Source organism: Chionomys nivalis, chromosome 13, assembly GCF_950005125.1.
Source record: "Chionomys nivalis chromosome 13, mChiNiv1.1, whole genome shotgun sequence".
NCBI lineage: Eukaryota > Metazoa > Chordata > Mammalia > Rodentia > Cricetidae > Chionomys > Chionomys nivalis.
This window is the reverse complement of record NC_080098.1, coordinates 19,050,250-19,068,226: the sequence shown is the minus strand read 5'-3', so window position 1 is coordinate 19,068,226 and position 17,977 is coordinate 19,050,250. Positions and strand designations below refer to the sequence as shown.

General features: G+C 41.3%; 1 protein-coding gene across 2 annotated transcripts in view; it reads right to left on the bottom strand.

Annotated features, from left to right (window-relative positions):
• Nmt2 (N-myristoyltransferase 2) overlaps positions 1 to 17,648 on the bottom strand; it is a 44,995-nt gene extending 27,347 nt beyond the window's left edge. The window contains exons 1-2 of one of the 2 annotated variants that reach the window (XM_057787347.1): positions 17,391 to 17,648; positions 430 to 565 (exon numbers count right to left, since the gene is read on the bottom strand). In XM_057787347.1, the coding sequence (XP_057643330.1) occupies positions 430 to 565; positions 17,391 to 17,500 (246 nt within the window). In that variant the 5' untranslated portion in view covers positions 17,501 to 17,648. The remainder of the gene's footprint in view (positions 1 to 429; positions 566 to 17,390) is intronic. The other variant, XM_057787346.1, reaches the window with a different exon arrangement.
• Between the last annotated feature and the right edge of the window lie 329 nt (positions 17,649 to 17,977).

Here is a 17,977-nt window from a genome sequence, read left to right as displayed (position 1 = left end):
GACAGACACCCAGAAAAATTAAAATGTGAATATCTTCTGAACTAAAAGTAATCACAGATTAAGTGTAACTTCAAAACAAAACAAAACAAAAAAACAAAGCAAAAACAAAAAAACAAAAACAAAAAAACAAAAACCAAAAAACTCCTACCAGGCTCCCAGAGAAACATTCTTCTATGACTATGATTTACATACTACTACACAGAGAAGAGATGAGATGTGTGCACACATACAGAGAAGCCCAGTGTGTACCTCTTGGTTATGCAGGTTATCACCATGAGCTTCAGGGAGGCTATAAATACCCTCCAGTTACTACTGCCATTCAACACACAGCCAAATGAATCACTAGCTACACATCTAGCCCAAAGGGCACCCAAACCCATTTCTTCTGTATTGGGAAACAACAGCTGTGGCAAGAAAACAGGCTCTCACTTTTGAAGACTGCTGAATTTTAATCTCCTGGGAGTCAGATGCAGAGTCAGACTTGGTACCCCCAGAATTCGGCTTCTCCTTTTTTCTTTTCTGTTTCTTCTTTTTCTTTTTTGCTCCCAAATCCCCTCCAGGGCTTCTGTAGGAAATGCAAGGAGAGTAAAACAAAGCAAAGGAAAAAAATCATTATATAAAACTGAGTTCATAAAAGCCATTACTTAGAAAAACCTATGTTATCTTCCCGGTGAAGGACAACTATGTTAGGATGCATGGGATATGAGAGTGTCAGGTTGAAATGTCCATGATCAAACACTGGTTCTCGCTCTGTCATATAGCTAGTGTTCAGATGCTTCCTAAACATAAAAACTGTAGATACAAAGCACATTTATAACTGAAATCAAAGAACATTCACAATCACTCCAACTCTAACTAACCTACTTTTTACTTAGCCCTTAAGACATACATCTGGGGTTAGTGATGGCTCAGAGGTTAAGAGCACTGGCTGCTCTTGTAGAGAAACTGGGTTTGGTTCCAAGCACCCACATTGTACTCACAACTGCCTGTAACTCAGTTTCAGAGAATCCAATGACCTCTTTAGGCCAGTAAGGGCACCAGACATGCATATGGTGCACACACTTATAAAACACTCATAGACATTAAAAATAAATCTTAGGAAAAGACCTACGGGTATAAAAATTATAGATACCTCTTTGGGGTGACACTATTCATCCTTTTCATATTTATTTGGCTTTGAACATACTAGATAAGCACTCTACTACTGAGCTATATCCCTAGTACAACAAACTACTTATCTTAAAGCAATAGAAACTGTTTTTCCACATGAGTTTCTTTTAATTAAAAATTTTATGTTGATCAATAAAATCTTTTAAGGTTTGTGGCAGTGAAATGACTCAGTAGGTAAAGATACCTGCTACTAAGCCTGACAACCTGCGTTCAATCCCTGGGACTCACACTGATTTCCTTTCCTCCAGTTGTTCTGACCTCCACAGGCACACTATATCATGTGCACGCATGCACACGCATGCACGCGCACACACACACACACTGCCACCGCCGCCGCCACCACCACCACCACCACCACCACCAAATAAAAACGTAATATATTTTCAAAAAAACTCAATATCAAAAATATTACTGAATAAAATATTTTTGTTTGAAACCCTTCCCATTGCTGTATTCTGAAAAAGAAAGAATAAAAAAGAGACACAAGATTAAAAATTTTCACTTACTATCTAACTCTACCATGAATTTCATAGAAGGTACAATAAAATTTAACATCAAAGATTATCATTACATTTTTTGCCTACGTGGGGAAAGTAATGGAATCAACTGGTTTTGCTCCACTGTTGTAAATCAATTTGTCCCTGGTTATTTTCTTTCCTGATTTCTACCTAATTAGAATATATACAGTCATCCTCCAAGATTCAAAGTCATTAATGTATATTCAAAGCCTTATGATACTCTCTCAAAGACAGCAGTTTTCCAGTATATCTGCTTAGCAAATGTGTCTTCTTTAATCATATTTTCATTTTCTTATCATTTTCTAACAAAAACAAAATCGGAAACATAAAATTGTGAAACCTACTCTAGTCTCTTCTTTTCCTGGGAGTCTACACTAAGCTCCATCTGCCCAGGAGCTGCATGGAGACTGGCCAGATTTTGCTGAAGCATTCCTGTACAAAAAAGGCTGTTAGTGCAGAAGTATTTCAGCACATCTATCTTCCTACTTTTGGGTTGGCTTGTCCACAGGTAGATATGTTAGTTCAAAGACCACGCTTTGAGTGTTGGTAAGTAATTAAGACTCTCCCCTAAATACTACACTGATTTCCATTTGCATCAGCAGGAAATAAGAGGGTATCACTGTCTTCCCCCTTCAGGAGTACTGTACTTGTATCATGTTTTCTCATCTGAAATGGTCTTATACAGAGAGTTGGGAGAAATTCACCACAGACTTCATTTATTTAATCATTTAATCAAGACTTGGGCTAGACATTTTCCCTATTGATTATTTATGTCATTTAAAGAATTGGTTCTTTATGCCTCCTTTCTATCAGCCATTCCCTAAAAATAATGTACAGGTTCCCTTTATGAAAGCATCCATACCTATTTATTTAGTACTCAGAATACACATTCTCATCTTTCTAATGTATATGTATATAGTATGCATACATGCACAAATACTTGCACGTGTCAACCCAAAGCTGACATTGGATATCTTTCCTGATTGCTTTCCTCTTTGCTAAGTGAGGCAGGGTCTCTCACTGAACCAAAAGTTCACATATTTTAGACAGTCTTGGTAGCCCGCTAACTTAGGGGATTCTCCCAGTTTGCCTCTCAAGTGCTGGGATTACAGCTGGTGACCATGCCTGCCCGGTTTTTATGTAGGTTTTGGGGGATTCTCACAAGTACTTTATACACTGAGTCATCTCTCCAGCTGCACTTAATCTCATTTGAGCCTCAGAAAACCCCAGACTGTTATCCTCTGGCTTCTGCTAGCTGTTTCGATCATAAATACTTTATTCAGTGTAACTGTTTAAAACTTTACGGTAAAATTATGAATAGGGCAGAGATTGTATTTTAAATTAGCCCACCACCGCTTCTTTTCTCCCAGCATGCATAGAGGATACTGGGTAACCAGGCAACCTATGTAAACAGTCAGGAGAAGCTAATGGCTCCTGATCTGATTAGCATTCACCAGATGCTGCAGTTTCTATGTGCCTAAGTCTGGAGTTTATGTTTATTGCTCTAGGCAGTAGAAACAGAGGAGACCCAGGCCTCTAAACTATCATACTAACAGGGTATGCTGTTATAAGCTGTTCTGATTGTGGGCATAGTGGGTCTGTGGTTCTAGATCTCTTCTGCTGTCCTTGAGAGTAAAACACAAGCAGTAAACTTCCTGAATAAAAGTCATCGGTAAACTGAGGTGAGGTGAAGGTGAGTGTAAGGAATTAAGAATTTTTTAATGAGGTAAAACCAGAGCAGCAGCTTGGGCAAGCAGTAATTCTCTGTCCTTGGATATCTGTGAATATCTTAAATGGAATGCTCTTGCCTGAACCCTAAACACTGAATAAATGACTGCTGATAAAGATAATTGCAGAAGGCAGATCTCTGCAATTACCTAGGAGAGAAGAACAAAGGCTTGGCAGAGGGAAACTGTATTCACACGTAGTAGGGGAATGTGATTAGTAAGCCCCCAAAACACAGGAAACAATTCTGAACTGTGGGAATTAATTCCCAAATATGTAACAGAAAGGGAATTAGAGCTACAGCGAAAATCTACAGCAAACAAAACAAAAAACATTACTTTATTCACAAAGCAGTAACGTCAAAATTTCCTTGAATTATGGTTTAACCTTTATCACCTAGCTCTGATAAATTGCTCGGGAAAAGATGACTAATTGCTGTATGTTGTGGCTTGTAGCGTCCCTAGATGCTGCTGCAGCTGTGAGCATTTTTTTTTTTTTTTTTTTGACATCTTTCATGGAGAGCTGGAGCTCGTTCTCTCTTCCTTTGGGTCTAAGTGACCTTTGACTTGCTCTGACTGTAGTAGAAGTGGCACTATGTGACTTTCAGGTCACAAAAGGCCATGCATCCCTTTTTCTCTTATAACACTCTCATAAGCCTGGCTCCCTTAAGAATCTGCCATGACGATGAGGCCCATGTTGACTCTCTGGTTGAGTTGGAAACTGAGCTCCTGGCTCAGGTCCAGCATAGTTACCAGCCATGTAAGTGAACCACAGAGACTCAGCTCAGGGGGCCCAAAGTCAGACTCCAACTGTGACTTTGTAGAACTTACTTTTGGGGTGCTGTAATGAAAACATCTGACAACGACATAAGAGAGTAAAGATTTGTTTGGACTCGGTTTCAGAAGGTTCAATTTATGGCTAATTGGCAACCATGCATGTGGGCAGGAAACCATGGTGATTGGAGTATCTTCAGACTACAATGGGCCACCAGCACACATAGAAAGGAGAATATGGGAAGTGGCAAGGGTAAGATATTACAAGGATACCCCCAGTCCACATGACCAACGTCTTCCAACCAAGTTCCAACCCCTGCCTTTCAGCACCTCTCCATTTTAGGAACCAAAAGTCCTTTTCTTTCCTTCCCTTTTGTTTTAAAGACGTATTCTCAGTATTTAAGCTGGGCAGACCTCAAATTTAGTATGTATTCCAGGCTGGTTTTTCAGCTTGTGCCTTATAAACAAACAGAGCCATACACTCTCTTTTGGCTGTCCTGACTTCCATGCCAAGGAGTCTTTTGTCCTGGAGCCAACGTCTCTGGGTGGATCAGAAGCTGAAGAGCTCTGATTTGTGCAGTAAGACAGAAATATACTTTCACTGACTTAAGCAAGAACTGGGAGGTTGTCCATTACTATTTCATACTCCAGCACACAATAATCTTTATGCCCATCATCATACAGGATTCCTTCTTTTATCAGTTATTCATGTGTTAAAGTAATAAGCATTACATTTTACATGGATAATTCATTCCTTCCTAAGTCCAAAATACAAAAACACATGCAGCTGTAGATTCATGTTTCCCTGTTCCTAACCCTAAAATAGAAAGCAGTATTTACTGCTGAGGATCTATTAAGACCTTGTCAAGTGGTACCCTAGTGGCCTAAAAATAGTAATGCATTCCCACCCCAAAATGAGCAGTTTATTTTCATCGGTAGAATCAAACTTATGATCACCATATTTATATTTAAAATTATCTGGTGATTAAGGGGGCCCATAAATAGTTGACTGACAACTGGACTGAAATGAGTTATCAGAGCCAGGTACTGGAGCTAGAAACATGCTGTAGATAAGGCTGGTTTGGGATATTCTGATTTGGAACAAGGATACTTAAGGTTTTCCTCCTAGATGTTTTTAAGTTGGCACCTTATAAAGTGTTGACAGTACTGTGATGATGTGGGAGTCACATGTAGATCCATGTGTATGTGCATGGGATAAAAGAAATCAGTTCATACTGGCATCCCAAGAGTTCCTAGTGCCTCCTGTTAAAAGATGTAATAACAAATACCTTCTGAAAGAGTGACTGGTGTATAATGCTTGGCTCTCAGGGTAGCTCCAGTCATGTATTGCCAGACAGTAAAACGCCCCCTGAAAAGCAACAATTTGCCCCACCTTTCTTGTAAAGATTACTGAACCTAATACCAAACACTCTCTAAATTTTTACTTAGTATTCAGCACTGTATTTTGTTTATAGGGAAGCTGAAGTCCCTGAAGAAATACCCTTGCTTCTTAAGACAGGCAGCACCTCTCTGTCAGAACCCTTTTCTAGAAACCACCAGGAGTCTAAATAGCCCAGATTTCTAAAGCACTTTCTTACAGTAGGATAGGGAATGAGTATCCATGATTGTGTGCATGCTTGAAACTTTACGAAATCATCTTCAGTGTACACACGTTTGTCATGTGTGGCTTTCAAGCAAATACGTATTTAAGATATTGGAGAGAATACAGAGACATCAGAAGCAAAAATACCAGATTATCTCATCAAAAATCCTTAAATAAGTTTATATCACCTATAATATAAACTAGGACTGTAATGTGATGAAACTTTGTATTAATTAAACTGAGAGTTAATTAATACTACTCACCCAAACTTCTTCCCTAAATTCTTTGCTGAAAGAATTCTTCTTTTTCTTCTTCTTTAAAGACAAGGTCTCTACTGCACAGTCCTGGCTTACCTAGAACTCACAATGTAGACCAGAATGGCCTCAAACTTATAAAGACATATCTGCCTCGATCAGATTCATCACGAAGGCTGAGATTTAAAGTGTGTGCTACCACGCCCACTTAAACTGGTACTTTTTAATTTTGGTATAATGAAGAAAATATACTCAACTTTAACTAGGCCTTGTTTATAAATTCTCCCTTCCCTTGCTCATCTAATCATCAAAAACTGGCAATGAACTACAAAAACTGGCACCAAATGCTTTATCTCTTCTTCAAATTTTGTATATATATTCCAACCTTTCCAATCCTCAGAAGCCTTAAGGAAACTAGGGTAGGGAGTAAGAGTTGACAGGGGTATATCCTCATATTACTTAGTAATATTAGTAATCCGCATATTATTAAAACAACAACAATAAAAAAACAGTGAAGGGATCAAAATGGTGTGACTGCAATGCCAACATCCAAAACAGCAAGGCTAAAAGAAATCATGTGTCTGGGGCCAGCCTACTCCTCAAAATATGACTACTGGCAGTGACAGTAAGTAGTGGCTGAAGAGCAGCTCATTACAGTTCTGCAAAAGACCCAGGTTTGGGTCCCAGCACCCACACTGGGCAACTCACAACCTTCTATAAAGCCAGTTCCAGGAATTCTGACACCTTCTTCTGGCCTCAATGGGCACCTACAGACAAGCAGTCATAGACATATACAAAACTAATAATAATAATAATAGTAATAGTAGTAGTAGTAATACTGAAGATAAATAATACAAAGACAAAGATAAGCTGAACTATAGAGAATTCAAAACAATAATCCATTTTGGAATTTCTGAGTTCCTCAGAACTGATTTATTTATCTGTGATTGTGCACGCATGTTTGTGACTGTGTGCTTTTTTCTAAACACTCAAGAGGCCAGAAGAAGGTGTAAGATAGCCGTCTCTATCACTCTCTGAACAATCCTCTCAGGCCAGAATCTCTCCCTGTACCTGGAGTACACATTTCCTACTCTAGGCTAGAAGCCAGTAAAGCCCCAATCCTCCTGTTTCTTCCTCCATGGGAGTTGTGGTTAAAGCCGTATGCAAGGTACACCTGGATTCTTATGTGCCTGCTCAGCAGCAGGCATAATTAAATACAGAGTCAGCTTTCCAGCCCCTCCTCAGAACTTTCAACAATAATCCTAATGTAATTCAGCAATTATACTCTCAGGTTTCTAAATAAACAAACATAAAATACATCTACACAGAAATTTGTACGTGAAAATTCATACCTCAATGGAAACCTATCAACTGATGAACAGATAAGGAAAGTGATGCATATCCATATAATAGATTACTATTGAAAAATTTAAAAATGCAGCACTTACACACATAACAAGGAATATTTCAGTATAAGAAGCCAGTGTTGTAAAGCTCACATATTAAATGGTTCTATTATATAAAATGTCCAAACAGGAACAGGATAGATTTGTGGTTGTCAGGAGCAGAGCAGGAGGGTAGGATGGTTAATATTGTCAATTTCACATGGTCTAGAATCACCACAGAGATGCCTCTGAGCCTTTTGTGAAGGATTAAATAGATTAGGCTAAATGAGGTGAAAAGGCCCACACCAAAAGCGGGTGACTCTGCTTCATGGACTGGCGTCCTAAAGTCCATAAGGAGGAGAAATAAACTGAGCACCAGCATGCAATGATGTCCTCCTGACTGTGGATGCAATGTGGGCACTCTGCAACTGCTCCTGTTGCCTTCCCTTCCTCACCATAAACTTTACAAAGAAAAGCTGTCTTGAATTGCTTTTGTTGCAAGTAGAAAGTGACTAGTAGAGAGCACCTAGGGGATGGACTGATGTGGATATTTGTACTCTACATGAAAATGTATTGTTGTGAGCGGTTTAATAAAAAGCAGAATGGCCAATAGCTAGGCAGACGTATAGGCAGGACTTCCAGGTAGAGCGGGAACTATGGGAAGAAGGTAGGAGTTACTAGCCAGATACCAGTCTGGAGGAAGCAGCATGGACAGTATGAAGAAATGGGGTAAGGGGCTATGTGACAGAACCAAGATTAAAATAAATGGGTTAATGTAAATTATAAGGGCTGGTGGGATGAGTCTAAGCTAAAGTCAAGTGTTCATAATTAACAATAAGTCTCGGTGTCATTATTTCTGAGCTGGCGGCCCAAAGAAAAATCTGACTACAGCGGACTGCTTAGGGATGTGGGTTTCATTCTAAGATGATAAAAATCATTTCTAAAATGGACTGTGGTTATAGTTGTACAACTCTGTAGATGTTATAAAGGCCACTAAATTGTAAGCTTTCAATGGGAAAATTGAATGGTATGTAAATTTTATTTCAATGAAACCTTTTAAAAATATTAGCTAGTGAACTACTATGCCTAGGGTACCAGGATCAGGGAGACCTAAACAGATCCAGAACCATAAGAACTGTTTAATTGGAATTTGCTTGCTACAGAAGACCACAGGCTCTGAAAGAACACATATAACAGAAAGAGATGTCACAAGCCTGGGTAGACAAAATGCTGAGCAGGCACTGGGACAGTAAAAGAGGAAAGAAACCCTGTTAGAAAAAGGTTCCACACGGAAATTCAGTGAAGTCTGATTCAGAATCCTGTTTGAAATAGATCACCAAGTCCAGAAACGCAACTGTGGAAATGATGTTGCCTCTTCATAAAAATCTCTCCAACTCTAAGAAGAGCTCCATGTCCCTCTTCCCTGAGATTACTCACGAAAGATCCACATAAATTCTGAACTTTGCTATCTTGAGCTGGAAATGTGAGGTGGGGATGGATTTTGGGCCTTGATCAAACCTGCCACTGGAACCAGCTCACTCCATCTCTGACATGGAAAGGTCAAATAATACAGCAGCCTGGACAGACTTGAGAAGAACCATGGATATTTATTATCTATTAACTATAGTATATGCCATTTTATCTTGCTTTAAAAACAAAAGAATGGTGATATAGAAAGAATAAGGATATTCAAACCCCTTGGTTATAGTATATGGTATTTTTTAAGAAAAACGGCCCCCAAAAGGAGTGCCATCATTAGGAAGCGTTGCTTTATTAGAGTAGATGTTACCTTGATGGAAGAAGTGTGTCACTTTAGGGGTGGGCTTTGAGGTCTCCTTTGCTCAAGCTACTCCCAGTGAGACAGTCCATTTCCAGTTGCTTGCAAGACGTAGAACTCTCAACTACCTCTCCAGCACCATGTCTGCCTGTATGCCTGATGTGGGAGGTAATGTATGCTGTGAATATGTTTTATTGCCATTGGTTAATAAAGAAGTTGCTTTTGGCCAATGGTTTAACAGACTAAAGCCAGGCTGAAAGAGATATATGGAGAGAATTGGCAGAGTCAAAAAGAAGCCATGTAGCCCCACCAGACAGACACCGGGGATGGAATTTACCCAGTAAGCCACAGCCACATGGTCATATACAGATTAATGGAGATGGGTTAGTTTAGGATATAAGAGTTAGCTAGAAATATGCTTAAGTTATTGGCCAAACAGTGTTGTAAATAATATAGTTTCTGAGTGATTATTTCGTGGTCTGGGCGGCTGGTAATGAACAAGTGGCCTCCTACTACAAATTGGTGCTCAACGTGGGGCACAACCCCAGGACCCTAAGATTAAGAGTCTCATGCTCTACCAACTACATATGCATGATGTCACACCATGATAGTGGACTGAACCTCAAAACTGTAAGCCAGCCCCAATTAAATTATTTTCCTTTATAAGAAAAACATGGTCACGGTGTCCCTTCACAGCAATAAAAACCCCAAGACGGAAGTTGGTACCAAGGACTAAGGTATTGCTTTGATAGACCTGACCATGCTTTTGTTTGGAGGAATCTGGACTCTGGTGAGCATGGCATACAGAGGTGCTAAGAATGATTTGAATAGGGGTAAGGGGTGGAAGATGGAGCGGAGGGGGAGGAAGTTCAAGAAGTTTAACATGAAATGAAGTTTAAGTTGCCTAGAAATCGGTCTTATGATATTTTGGTGATGTAAGTGGTTGCTTCTGCCCTTGTCTGAAAGTCTGCCTGAGGCTAGAGTTATGAGTTCTGGATTAATTCAGTTGGCAGAGGAAATTTCAAAACAGTCTACTATAGATTCTGTTAGGTGGTTATTAGTGGTAACTCTAATGAAGATTTATAATGAAAAAGGAGCAAGCTGAACAGGGTAAATTACAAAATAAAAAAATTAAGAAGAAAAGGAGCACCAAAAATAAAATTGAGTGGTAAAAGCAGTGGTGGTACACACCTTTAATCCCAACACTTGAGAGGCAGAGGCAGGCTCTGAGTTCAAGGCCACCCTAGGCTACAAGAGCTAGTTCCAGGATAGGCTACAAAGCTACAGTAGAACCCTATATCGAAAAAACAAAACAAAAAAAAAACAAACAACAAAAAAAAACCAACAAAAAACAAAACGTAAAATGGTATAATGTTTTAGATAGTGGTTACAATTTTGTTTTTGTTTTTCTAAGATAAAGTTTCATGGAGCTCAGCCTGACCTCCAATTTACTGTGGTGCAAATGACCTGATCCTTCTGCTTCAAACTCCCAAATGCTGAGACTGCAGGGACATGTCACTGTGCCTAGCTGGTAGTGGTTAAAAATGTGACAACGATAAAGAAATATGGTTAAAACATGCTTATTAAAAATTTAACAAATTCCTAGAAGAAAAAAAATGACAATGTTGTAGTCTGCTAAAGACGGAAATAAATGTTTAAGTATTTAAAAACAGGAAACTCAAAGGTACATATTATTTGAGTTGTATAATATGACAGTCACCATCTGTGGAAGGCTTTTTTTGGTAAGTTAATTTAAATGAATTGAAGTGTTTGTTCCTCAGGCACTCTAGCCACATTCAAGTGCTCAACAGCTCCATATGAATAATGACTACTGCACCGGGCATTTCTACCCTCTCAAAACATGCTAGCAAACAATCATGGTAGAAAAACAAGGCTGCGAATGAATCCCATAAAGCATGATCTTATTTACATTGACTGGGCAAATACTAAAATGTGAATCAATACACTATCAATTAAACTGGGGTACAAAGAAATAGGATAACCAAGGAATTTTGCTCTCTGTATACTACCTTTATATTTTAATCTGCGAGTTTTACTTATATAACCAGTAAGTCATATAATCATTCAAATGGAATGATGACAAACCAATTGATATATTTTTAACTTGAACAGCTTTACACTGTTAAAGTGCTATACATTGACAGTGATTAACAAAGATGGCAAAGTAAGTATCCTGTCCTTAGAAACTCTGTATTTCAGCCAGCTTCTGGGGAAAGTCTGCTCTGGGCCAAAGGTGACATCATCCTCAAAGATGCAAGTCCTAATTGATATCTGAGCACTGTTTTCAGTATTTCTTGATCAAGGAGATCCCTTGGACTGGGGCTGTTTATCTTACCATCTATACATTTGATAGCAGATCACATTTCAAAAAGAGCAGCTTTGAATAACCCCTTAAATTTCCCATGATGAGAATTTAGAGCTACAGTTATGTTTCTGCATTTTCTCACTGATTCCATGCAGTTGACTAAGGGAAGTGGTCATAGCCAGTTTCAACAATAGCCAGTACACTGTTATCGTCAACTCCCTCCCCCCATTTGAGGGTGGTACAAGAAAGGTTTATTGTTTTTGTTTCTTAATCCCAAAGTATGTGACAGTTCACACCTGTAATCCTAGAACAAGGAAGGCTGAAGGAAGGGGGTTTGGTCCAGACTACACAGTAAATTCCAGACTAGACTAGCCTGACTAACACTGAGACCCTGTCTCAAAAACAAAACAAACAACAAAAGATTTGATCTTCAGGACATACTGGATCTTCTCTCTTTTTTTTTTTTTTTTGTTGTTGTTGTTGTTATTTTTCAAGACAAGGTTGTTCTGTAGCTTTGGAGCCTGTCCTGGAACTAGTTCTTGTAGAACAGGCTGGCCTCGAACTCACAGCAATCCACCTGCCTCTGCCTCTGAAGTGCTGGGATTAAAGGCAAATGCCACCACCACCCGGATCGGATTTTTATTTTTCTAAGAAAAGAATTTTTAATATGTTTTACCAAAAGCAGTCTACAGATTGAATGCAATTACTGTCAAAGTTGCAACATTTTTCATAGACACAACAACAAAAATCAAAAAAATTCATTTGGAAGCACAAAAGACACCAAACAACCAAAGCAAGACTGAGCAAATAAATAAATAAATAAATGGATGGATAAATAAATACTGGTGGTACTTTACTTCAAGATACACTACAGGCCATAACAAAAAGAGCATGCATGGTATAGGCACAAAAACAAACTTGTAGATCAGTGGAATAGATAGAGGATACAGAATAAAATCCACAATGACAGCCACCTGATTTTTTTTTTTTTAAACAAAGATGCTAAAACTCTACTTTGAAGAAAAGCCAGCCTTTTCAATAAATGGCACTGGCAAAACTGGATATCCATATATGTAAAGGAACAATACTAGATCCATACCCCTTACTTTGTATCCCCCCAAAAAAGAAAAAAAAAAAAACAATAGAATATCTTAATGTAAGATTGAAACTTTGAAATTGTTAGAGGGCAAGGTAAAGAAAATACTTAAAGATACTGGCAAAGGCAGGGTCTTTCTGAAGCAGCTCTGCAGGAGCTGGCAAATGAGACTGATGAAGTTAAAAGGCTTCTATACAAGTGAAGAGATGCTTATAGTGGGAGAAAATCTTTGCTGCTATGTAGCTGACAGAAGTATCGAGACTCCATAAAAAACTCAAAAGACCACCAAACCAAGGAACCAAACAATCCACTCAGTAAATGGGCTAAGGGAATGAACAGGCAAGTGTGATGAAACACAAATTGTCAATAAATCAAAAAAAAAAAAAAAAAACCAATCAGCATTCTTCCATTAGAATTAAAAATTAAAACATTGCAATTTCATCTCACCCCCAGTCTGAGAGGCTATCATTTAAGAAAGCGAACACCAACAAATGGTAACCAGGATGGTTGTGGGAAGGCAGCTCCTATATGTTGCTGGTAGAAATGTAAATCAGCCTAACCTGTATGGAAATCAGTATAGAGGTTCCTAAATAATACTAATAAAATAGAAACAGAACTACTTTATGGATCAGCTATTCCACTCCTGGGAATATATCCAAAGAACCCTAAATCAACATAAAATGACTTATTTGTTTCAAGCTTCCTTTTCTTTTTTTTTTTTTTTAATAATGTCTGGCTATGAAATCCAGGTTAGTGTCAAACTCAAGGTTCTCCTCAGCTTCCTTAGGCCAGGACTGTTGATTGAGGTTTCTGTCCCACAGCCATTCAGTCCCAAAGAAACACACAGAGGTCTATCTTAATCATAAACTGGTTGGCCTATTAGCTCAGACTTCTTATTAACTCTTACATCCTACATTAACCCATAATTCTTGTCTGTGTTAGCCATGTGGATTGGTACCTTTTATCAGTGAGGCATTCTCATCTTGCTTCCTCTGCAACTGGATGACGACTGCAGACTAAGTTTTTTCTCTTCCCAAAATTCTCCTATTCTCATCACCCCTCCTGTACTTCCTGCCTGGCTATTGGCCAATTAGCATTTTATCAATATAAGACCATTTCTGTCCCACAGCACAGAATTGCAGACATGTGCCACCATACTTGGCTAAAGCTTTTTGTGGTATCAGGTATCAAACTCAGAGCAAAATGCATTTGCTCTACCAGGGAGGTACATCTTTACACTTGCCACCCCCATTCCTGATAGTCACAGGTGAGCAACTTTACTCCTTCAAATCATTCTATCCTGGGCTTCTGTCCTAAAACACTGAATAGGCCATGGACAGGAAGCCATGAAATTTGGAATCAAAATCAATCTTTCAATCTTTAACTGTTTCTCTCAGGTATTTAACTAGCCCAGTACTCAGTGTAGGGTAAAGTTTAAGGAACACTCTAGGATGCAGTTTACAACTAGAGAAACACACCTCAATGGAGCAAGAAGACCATGAGCTTTAGTAGACTTAACATTGTGCCCAATTTCAACAGTTTTACCAAGTCCCTTCAGAAACTGAGAAGGCAGAACAAAGAATGAGAGGAATATTTAGCATGAAGGATCTTGGATTACCTCCGTAGTCTCACAACTGGGTTGGCAAGTTCCTAGTAATGTTGTAGATAACCTCTTTCCTGCCACTGCTTCTCAGGACAGAAATGGAATCTTCAGTCATCCTGACTTTTAATTTGCCTGGAAATTTTCAAGATTCCTCAAGCGCTTTACTGATACCTATTTATTTTATCCCACTTTTAAATCATGTGGTAGGCCGGGGGGTGGTGGCGCACGCCTTTAATCCCAGCACTTGGGAGGCAGAGGCAGGCGGATCTCTGTGAGTTCGAGACCAGCCTGGTCTACAAGAGCTAGTTCCAGGGCAGGCTCCAAAACCACAGAGAAACCCTGTCTCGAAAAACCAAAAAAAAAAAAAAAAAAAAAAAAAAGCCAAATAAATCATGTGGTAAAGCAAATTACTAAAACGAATCTCAATTACCCTACTTATAATTTTCTACATATTATTTGAAAATAATAAAACTATATTATCTGAGCTATCATCTCACTAGTTAAAAGTGGCAATCTCTCCCTTTGGCAATATTTTGAGAATGCATATACTTTTTAGAGTGATATGCTGTTACCATCTTGGTTTATGGACCAAACAGTTAAAGAGTACATTTTCAAAAAAAAATAAAACATGAAAATGGTGACCTTCAAGTATTTTGTACTTAAACGATTGTTTTAAACATAAAACTTCACATTTTGTTTATGGGCTTTCAATATTACTCATAAAGTGAAATAAAAAATCAATAAGGAAAGTTCTACAAAACCAAAAGCATAGTAATATCTTACTGGGTAGTTTTCCTTTATTTGAACCTATGGTTTCAACGTGGTAAGCTAAAACGGTTTGTAAATGCATTATACTGAATGCTGGGTGCATATTAATCCTTTCAAGCCACGGGGGAGCTATTGAACAAATTACTGCTCTACATACTGACCACTGTCTACTGGCTCAGAAGCAATACTCTGCCTATTTGAGGTAAAGCATTATCTACTCATTCTCCAAAGGCTCATTGTTTGTTGTTTATTTAGACTGGTGGAGAATGAAAAGACTAAATGGGGAGGGAAAAGTTTCCCATATTTTAACACTGACAAACCTGAGCTACTTAAAAAAAATCTGGGTTTCTACAGAGTACTATCAATTCGTGAGCCAAATAAAACAGGATGACTTCCTTAAATTGTACTGTTTAAATTGCAATATAAAAATTAAAAAGGCATTTCACCAAGAAGAGCAACAACTTGAGTTTTACTAGCTCTCTACATTTTAACAGATAACAATAAATCTATTACATTAATCTTTTCCAACTACAAGCTGTTATCACATTGCCTATTCCTGGTTTAAAACAATCCAATCCACTGGGCAGCTCTTAATTTTGATTAAACATAGTAGCATATAATTAATGTGCTGATGCATAAATCAGGAAGCCTCTGAAGAGGGCCCCAAAATACCTTTGAATGCTCTTCTGGGGACTTCAACAGCCTACAGAGCAAGTTATCAGATAGTCCCAATTCCACACTAGTAATTCTTTGTATCAAGGGTATCCTCGACTGTGTAGGCAAGGAAGCTTTAATTAAAACCCCAACCTAGAATATCAAGAAGACACAGAACAAGAAGAAACTGGAAGAGAGGTCCAGGGTCTCCCCAGAAAGATAAGACAGATGCTGAAGTTATTTGAGGTATCTATCACCGTTCATCTGGACCGATTTCTGGCAAGAGAGCTAGTGTTTCAAAAATACATTCATATTTGGCTACCACAGACAAATTTCTATTACTCATAAACAGAACTAAAGCTCAGATTTCTGTAGAATTTCCTCTTCTGGCTTAAAAAAAATCTAGACTTGAATGACAACATTCAGTACTTGCAGCTGCCACTAAACTGTTCACTGAAAAAATTAAAAAGCAACTTGCCAAAGGGAGATACATATAGTCAGCTTTCCTTTTTCTTCATTTGTCATCTAATATTTTATAACATATTCAAGATCAATAAAGCCGCCTCTCTTAAATACAGCTTAAAGTAAACGTTGAATAAAATACAAATACTTGAAAGATTCTCCATGAACTGAATAAATAAGCCATCTGTGACTCAGGCTCCCCTAGCGTGTTTATGGGTTGACCCATTTCTACAGTCACCATGGTTCGCAGGATCTCACTTCTAAGGGGCAGCAGTAGCGGCTCTGTGCCAGCGCATAGTTGAATCCAACAGGGTAAAAGGCTGAGGCAAACAGCACCTACAAAAGGCCACGGGGCTTTATTTAAAATGATCCCCCAATCCCCGCCTCTAAACCAGAACTTCAATACCAGCCTTAACCAGAAGCAGTCTTTTCTCCAAGAGAGGAACGAATCAGGTCTGCAGGGGAGAAAAGAGGGCAGGCACAGATTGAGAAAGCGGTCAAGTGTTAAAAGAACTTGGCACATTTGGTTCTGGGGGGTCAGTCGCCAGGTCTGCAGTCAGGATAAGGTCGGGGCCGCGGGAACACAGTCCGCCCGTCGGCTCGGCTCTAGAGAGCTCTACGGACTAGCTCAGAGGCCGCAAAACTGAATGTCCTCGGGCGTCGCGGCTGGGACCTGGACCCCCCCAGGCGCCCTTCGCGGGGCCTAGGAGGCAGAACTTTGCGCAACCCGGAGAGCGCCAAGGGCGCATCCCTCTCCCACTCGCACGCCTGGCCTTGCGGGTTTCGTCTCCACTGGGGCTGAGCGGCGGCTGAGAGGTGGGGGGTGGGATGGCGAGAAAGTACTAGAAGGATGCCGAGGCGCAAGCGGCACTTCTTGCATCCCGCTCGCCCCTGCGGCCCAAGACGCCGCCGCCACAAAGGGAAGGAAGGGCCTGGCGCCCCTGCTGGGCTCCCACCCGGAGCCGCTTGCCGCTCGCCGCGGCTGGGTGAGGCCGGCCGGCGGGGGCGCGCGGCAGGTGACAGCCGAGACGCGGGTCCCCGGGCCCGAGTCGCAGTCTCCCCGCCCACCTCGGGCCTCGCCCACCCCGCGCGCTCCCCGACAGCCGGGAGTCCGGCACCTTACAATGGTCTCGGGACGCAACGACCGCCGAGCGGAGCCTCCGGGCGAGGGGCTCCCGTACCCTCCCTCCCCCCACCCCCGGGCGAGCCGGCGCCGGAGCCGAGGTGCGCGCGGTCCCCGCCCTGCCGCCCGTCGCGCCCGCGCGCCCCCTCCTACCCTTTGGCGTGTTCCGTCTCCTCCTCATTGTCTCCGTCTATTCCGCACGTGTCCTGGTCGTCCAGCTCGAGGCTCTGCTGGCTGGCCGCAGACTCGCTGTCCTCCGCCATCGCGGCGGCTCCGAGCGGCTGAGGAGGCGGCGCTCCGAGCGGCAAGCAAGGCGCGACAGAGCGGGCGCGGCCGCGGCTCTCTCTAGTGCCGCCCACCCTCGGGCTCCCGAGTGTGGAGCCCGCGGCCACGCCCACCCCGCCGGCCCCGCCCACCGCGGCCGGCCCCGCCCGCTCGCTTGCGGCTCCCGCCCGTCTCGGCCGTGCCGCCCGCCTCAGTCGGCGTGGGCCCCGCCCACGTATCGAGTCCCCCTTCAGCGGCTCGCCCGCCTCTCCCGTCCGCTCCCGCCCACCTCGGCAGCCACGGCCCCGCCCAGCTCGCCTGCCCACTTCCGTCTGTTTCAGCGGGTGAGGCGCCGCGGGTCTCGCGTTCGCGCTTCCGCCTCAGCCGGCGAGGCCCCGCCCATCCCGTCCGCTTTGGCCGCATTCGGCCGACCCTGCCCCGCCCACCTCGCTTGCCCGGTCGGGCCCATTCAGCCG